The following is a 7,500-nucleotide window of genomic DNA, read 5'->3' on the forward strand; positions in this document are numbered from 1 at the left end:
GATTGTGTTGGGTCCAGTGTCTGGAGGCTTCCTATGTCATTATTGGTCATTTCCTTGATAATTCTTTCCATGGCTTTGCATATGAGACTAGTGAGATTTACAGATCTGTACTTTCCCGGGTCTGCTGGTAACCCACCTTTGCGCAGAGGGATGACTGTTGCTGTTCTTCATTCATAACGCACAAAACCTGTTGAGAGGCTACAGTTATCCAGTAATTCCAGAGGGACTGAGAGGTCATGTATCATGCTATAAAGAAGGAATCCTGGGATATTACCTGGGTTCATTGACACAGTGTTCTAGTAGGGAGAGTTATATCTGATGGTATCCAGGAAGTTGCGAGGGAGAGAGTGCGGTAATGCCAGAGCTGAATTTGTTGGCTAGTAGTTTGCTATTTTTTCTGGCTCAGTATAGGTGGCACCATTAACAATGAGCTCTGCACACAAGTATGTATTGCTGTTGAGGTTGCACACATAGCTAAGGAATGCCTTATAGTTGTCCTTGGCCTAGGAGGCCAAATTTACCTCAGATCTGGCTTTGGTGAACTTTATTTTTCCTCTGAGTAGTTTGTTACATTTGAAGGCTGTGGTGTCTCTCACAGATCATACCTGGATGTTAGAATTAGTGGAATTTCTTTATAGCAAGATCACTAAATATATAGGTTCATAGATATATTCATAGATTAATACTAAGCTAACTGCCCTTGTGAGCCATTTTAAGCTTAACCAATTATCCCTTATGAGACTCGAACCCTGCACCTTGTGTTTGTAAGGCAAAAAAATATCGATGTTGATTCTTTTCTTCTTTTCATTTTATTTTTATAGGTAAAGCCTGCACTGATTATATAGCTGACAGTAATGACTTCCTTGAGCAGGTATATGGAATGTTCTGTGCTTTTGCAACAGTTAAGGAGTTTGAAGGCTTCTACTCTTCTTTTAATCCGGTAGGTAAAATGTTTTTCAAGGCTAATTTACTGCAAAACAGAATCAATTTTGCAAAAAAAAAAAAAGTGTTTCACTTTTAACAAAGAAACATTTTGAAAATACAAAAACATGTGCACTGAAAATGTATAGTGGAGATGCCAACTGGTGTAGGTTGAACATGCTTTCCTAACATTTTTGAGTCATATTTGATGGTTTAATACCCATGTGGTCTAACCATTTTTGAATGATTAACCAAGAAGCTGCTATACTGGACATTCCATTTGATTAGGTGGGTTGGGGTGTCGGAAAAAATCCATTTGTTCCTCTGATTCAATCTGAAGCTGGCTAAAGTATTCAGAATCATGATGCTTCCTTGAAGGACAAACTGCCAAACCGCCAGATGCACAACATCATTTCACAGAACATCACATTCAGCAAACTGAAAAAACTTTTCTTATAAGGGACAGGCAAGGCCATCTACATACAACATGTAAGAGAACCACCCTTTTAACTTATATATACCAAGACCACACTTATATGACAGTGCGGAAATGGCCGATTCAGTTTGCTGAATCAGTCTTTTCAAAGAAACTACATCATACAGTTAGAATTCAGAAAAATTACACTCATATTATTGCCACTTTCCAGTGCTTTTCTCTCCCACTTAACCACCAGTCAAATAATATGGAGTGCATAAGGATGCAATGATTTTACAGTCAATAGCTGCTGTGCATGAAAGAAATGCTATGTCTCTGCCAGCCACTGACTACTTGGGCTGTCAGTGATGCCTTGTGTATTGATATATAGTTTTATACATGGCTGTATATTTTAATGCAGGCAATGAGATACAGCATCTGACATGAGGATGACTGCAGGTGGAGAAGTTCCCAGCAGTAAAGTTTTCTCGTACTAATGTCAGTATAAGTAGATCCAGAGCTTTCCTTGTACATCATTATGCTATTTGCCAGACATATGTTATTTTAGTAATAAATAGCTGGTCTTCCATGGCCATCTTTTGCATCTGAGATGATGGGGAGCCATAAATAATCCCATCCCACTGAAAAAAACAGGATGTACAATGGTTCAGCTGAGCTCCATCTCTTTGTTCATATTATGAGCGTAGTGTGCATGAGATAATAACTGTACTGCATACAGCAATCACTCTAAAGAAAAGGTCACCTTGGAAAAAAGTAGGCAGAAGTCATGTATCATGCTCCTAAGATCCACAAAGCATGCCCCAATAGAAGAGCCCAGTAATAAAAAGCAAACCTACTACATGTTTTATAGCTTGATGCTAACCATAAGTACATGAATGTGGAAGGTGAACTTCAGCAAATCAAATGCACATTATTAAACAAATTAGATGAAAACAATTCCTTCTTGTGTATATTCAAGCTTAATACTGTATATAGAGAGTTTATACCAACAGTGATCATATACTCATAGGCGTTAACTTTAATGTCAAAAATATTATTTATAAAATCTAAAGAATCTTTGGTATAAGAAGCACTCTTAATATCTACTTTCTGTAAATGCTTGTCTGCAAAACTTGCTAGTGTTTCAGTTTTCAAACCACCACTGGCCATGATAAGCCTTAAATGAGAATTGTTATGTATTTTGTCTAAATTGAAAATCTGATCTAACTTAGGTGCTTTGATAACAAAATACTAAGCCAAGTCTTTGATTATCAGGCCATCAGTTAACCAGCCTTTTGTTACAGAACCAATAAACCTATACATTTTATCAATTTCATTCCACTTGACCTCTTTGTAAAATGTACTATCTCCAAGCATTTCCTTCATGCTATTTTTATAATCTTTGATATCTAAAACTACTAATGCATTACCGGTATCTGCTTTATCATATTATAATTAATGGAAGGCTGTTCTTTCTTCAGTACTTAGAGTGTAATGTCTTTGGTGTCTTTTTCTGCACAGCATTTCCCAGCAGTAAAGTCAGTCATTCTTTGAGATTTTTAGAAAAGCCTCTAGCTTTGGTTTAAGTGTAGGATTGTTTAAACTCAGTTGTTTAACACTACTGGTGGCATTGACTGAAACATTAAGTATACATTTTAAATTCAATTTCCTGACAAAAACCTGTAGGCAGTTAAATGTTTCTTTAATGTCAGCCCTTAAAGTAGGTATGAAAGACCACCCTAAGCTCAAAACATTTATCTTAGCAGAAGTTCATTTATAACTAGAAAGATTTACTATTTCAAACCAAGAGTTTAGGAATGTACCTTTGAACTGGCATTCCTTGTTCTAATATCCTGTCTTCTGGAAAATATTCAACTCAGTGAGTGTGCCACTAATCTGAGCCCATGCTTTTTCACCAGTTCCCATATCCTGGTAAGGCATCACAGGTTGAAAAGCCTGAAAATTTTCATGGATCTGTTATTACAGTTCCTTGTGGTTGCTACGCCAACACCATAGTAACATTTTTTTCAGCCAACCTTTGTGACCTCCACATGGTGCTTGGTAGCCATAATGGAACCTGTTCAGTATTACCAACTGAATCGGCAGTATGGTCACCAGTTGCTTTATTATCCTTAGTTGACTTGTCTTCTTGTCTTGCTCAAATTTCTTGAGATTTTTTTTTTTTTTGGTCTTCCTTCTTTTCTATAAATTTATATTGAATGACTTCAATGTTACTTGAGTTCTAAGGGGGATTTTCATAACAAGTGATAGTGTTTTTTTATATGAATGTTCAATTACAAGGTAATAGAGCATTTGTAATCAAGGAAAATATGGGCATACTGTAAACCAGTTTTATGATTTAATTACTTCCAGGGTGGGACAGTGGTGCAGAAGATAGTGTTGTTGCCTCAGAGGAAAAAGATCCTGGTTCGATTATCAGCTGAGGTGCCTTCTGTGGGGAGTCTGCATGTTCTCCCTGTGTTTATGTGGGTTTCCTCCAGGTGCTCCGGTTTCCTCAAACATTCCAAAGACATGCATTAGGTGGATTGGACTCCCGAAACTGGCCATAGGTGTGAGTGTGTGGTGTGGATGAATTACCATGCCAGGGCTGGCCACCTCATGGTATAAATCTAGATGATAGTCAGTGTTGAAATGACACCCCAACCCCATGTACAAAAATGGGAAAAAGGTGTTGTGGTTGGATGGATGCCTCCAATAAAAACAAGGTAATGTAGAAAACACAGAAACCTCTGGGGACCAATTTGGTGGTGATATAAAGACTTTTATTAAAATTAACCCATGTGGCATCAAAAGAATCTGCAAGTGTTGCCAAAAAATTGAATAATACTTTGACTTCAGTACTTCTCTTATTAGTAGGCTGTACGATGGTAACTGCTGTTGTAATTTTTCAAAAAGCACCATCCTCATTATCAAACAAAAGACAAACACAGATACATAAAGACAGACATACATAATGAAAGTCAACCTGTGTAAGAAACCTGAGTGCTCTGAGTAAAATTAGATTGCTTAAATGTTTGAACCACCCCACAAAAAGTATTAAATGAATTACCAGACAGTAATAAGTAGCTTGTTTTAAGATGTAATAGCCCTGTAAATATTGGACAGCAAATATACTGCCATTTGGAAGGGTCCTGAATGCTGTGACCATTAAATATAAATCCGATCTACATAAATATTACACACACACATGCATACATACATATATATATATATATATATATATATATATATATATATATATATATATGTGTGTGTGTGTGTGTGTGTGTGTGTGTGTGTGTGTGTATGTGTGTGTGTGTGTGTGTGTGTGTATGGATGGCTATATTGTATCGAAGTACACAAATATTGAATGGATAAGCATTGATCTAGAAAGATCAAAAGCCAAAAGGATGAAAAAAAACATCTTTTTTTCTCAGGTGTGGCAGGCTCTTCTGCACCCCAGACCCCCTGCTAATTACAGATACCAACTCTGAGATTACTGTACAGTGAATAACGAGCAAATTCCCAGATCTCCACTGTTCACAATCTCTGTTGGACTTAATGCTGACAGAAGCAATCAAATGAGTTTCCATCACTTTTGTGGACATAAAATATGTCTGACATTACAAACGTTCAAATATATGGATCTTTTTCAGATATATATTTATCTATATCAATATAAATATATAGATAGCTACATATTTAATAATAATAACCTTCCCCTAAAATGAACCTGTGTTTTAGAAAGATGACAGTGTGAGATAAAAAATAAATTAGCATTCAAGGTAGGCTACCACTAAAGAAAAGAAAACAAAAAGATAAACCCAATATGTAGAAAGATATTTGAAGATCTGAGAACAAGGGAAGATAAGAGAGAGGTAAGAGAATTAAGCAAAACCTGTGAAGGCAAAGAGGAGTGGGGAATCCTTCCAGAGAAATGGAAAATGATGTAACATATAACTACAGGCAGAAGATACAGGGGATAGATGATCTGATGTTGAAGATGTTACATCATAGCTATCTCTTAAAAGGCTTATGAAAAAAAGGAAAGAAAGGAAAAGAAAATAGTCAATGCAAAGCTAAGAGTAATGCATTTGTTCTGGGCTTGCCAACGAACACAAGAAGTGTAGAAAGGGGCACTAGTGATATGGAAGGATATAGTTCACAAACAGGAAGAATGCTTATGGGAGTTCTGTATGAAGAGGATAGAGCAGGAGGGTGGATGGTGAGCGTACAGGCAGTTCAGCGAGTAAAGGCTCATGGCTTCTAAAATCAAAACTGTCATCACAAAGAACTGAAAAAAAGAAAGGATAAAAGGCATTGGAACAATAATTACACAAGAAATTCATAGATATAGGCAAAATATTGCAAAAACTGGTCTAGATGGGGAAAGGAACAGGGGTCAAAATGAGCAAAGAATACTATCATATCCATTTCAACAACAGTTAATAAGGCAAACTAGGAAAAACTTTGTAAAAATGGACTGTTGGGGACAGTATATAGTGAGAGCAGAAACTGGATGCATCTTACTACTAGTGGGAAGAAGGTTCATCTGTACATGAGGACTGCATGTGAACGTAGTTTTATTCAATGAAATTAATTATCACAATCTAAGGGGGAATTTATTGTGCCCACACCTAAAACTATATATATTCACATCCAAAAAATAAATTAAACAAACACTACCATGAGTCATCACAATCAGTCATGCATCAAGATTGGATTATAACAACATTTATTTAGCACTTTTGTCCATGATAATGCGGGACATCACCAAAATGAATGTTTATATGCAATAAAGGAAAGAAAGAAAATAATCAAATAGCCAAGCAAGATAGTCTACGCTTATCCTGTTCATATTCTTATATTGGAATCAGTAGGCAAAGTACAGTCAATAGCTATGTAAAGAGGTACTTTTTTGTATTGTTCTGCATGGATCTTGCATAGTAAGGATGTTTATGAATTGCTATGCTATGGAAGAACCATTGCAGAGCACAGCAGAGGACTGTGAGGCATTGGGATGCACTGGCGTCAAATTTCCTAGTTTATGTCCACAGACTACAATAGTTATCAATGGCTCTGCAACATCTCATTTCTGAATACAGCAGAGCTGTGCTGCTAAGCAGCAAGGCCTCTAAGAATGCCAGACTCCCTAATATACTATAACAATGCATATACACCAGCATTCAAGTTATCTATATATTCCTGTCTAAGTTTTATTATTTTTTTCTCAAAAGTGCTGTTTTGTGAGAATTACTACCCATGGTAAACGAGCGCGTGTGAACACCATGGATTATGGTGGACTGGACAGTTAACATAACTCTCAACCTCTTAGCACAATAAATCGAGACAAGGCCTAAAATAATGGAAGAATAAAGGCCCCAAAATAGGGACATATTTAAAATATTACTCATAGAAAGTTTACAGACTAGCAGGATTTGTATTAGCAAGCATTTTCTGAAGGGTATGATGTCTGAAACTGAAATATATGTCATTATTTAGTGTGTTTAATCATCTATTATTTGACAAAAAACGCAAATTTTATGTAGAAGAGACCAAAAATATGGGATAAAAATCTGGACATTCTATGAAAGGCCAAACAGTTGATGAGTAATTAATTAAAATTCACAAATATCCTATAGTTATAATACAAAGGTGGGATGCGATAGAAAAGTCTCTGCCATTCATTTACAGTTCTACATCACCATATTAATGACTTTTTTAAATGAGAATTTCTAAAGGAAATAAACAGCTGATACAGTAAGGAAACTTAGTTCTTCCTATTACTAGTTAGCACATCCACAGTGTGCTCTGGGACTCAAGTTTGTTGAAACTTCTGTCAACTGGAGTCTCACTTTCCATCAAGGACTGATATCCTGCAAACAAGACTACAGGTAGCAGTCTTGCTGCTCTAACTACGTTATTTAGGGAGTTGCAATGTATACTAAAATAATACATTCTATTTCCGTTTGAAAGGAATGGTGTTACAAACAGTTATGATGCAGTATCTGCTGACAAGTGCAATTGTAATTATACTTAATCTGTGTTATAATGAATTCACCATTGAGATGCACTTTCAAGGTAAATTCTATGTTTGAAGTTCTCAGTAAAAATAATATTGTTATGATCGGTACCACAGTCATAATCATCTGCAATAAATGTAT

The 7,500-nt window shown here is 36.1% G+C and overlaps 1 protein-coding gene across 2 annotated transcripts in view; it reads left to right on the plus strand.

Moving 5' to 3' along the window:
- Positions 1–7,500, plus strand: part of LOC122816737 — a 228,421-nt gene that overhangs the window by 119,701 nt on the left and 101,220 nt on the right. For both annotated transcript variants that reach the window (XM_044089730.1, XM_044089731.1), the window contains exon 30: positions 822–940. In XM_044089730.1, the coding sequence (XP_043945665.1) occupies positions 822–940 (119 nt within the window). The remainder of the gene's footprint in view (positions 1–821; positions 941–7,500) is intronic.

The sequence above is a fragment of the Protopterus annectens genome, chromosome 12.part0 (assembly GCF_019279795.1).
Source record: "Protopterus annectens isolate FY-2018-M chromosome 12.part0, PAN1.0, whole genome shotgun sequence".
NCBI lineage: Eukaryota > Metazoa > Chordata > Ceratodontiformes > Protopteridae > Protopterus > Protopterus annectens.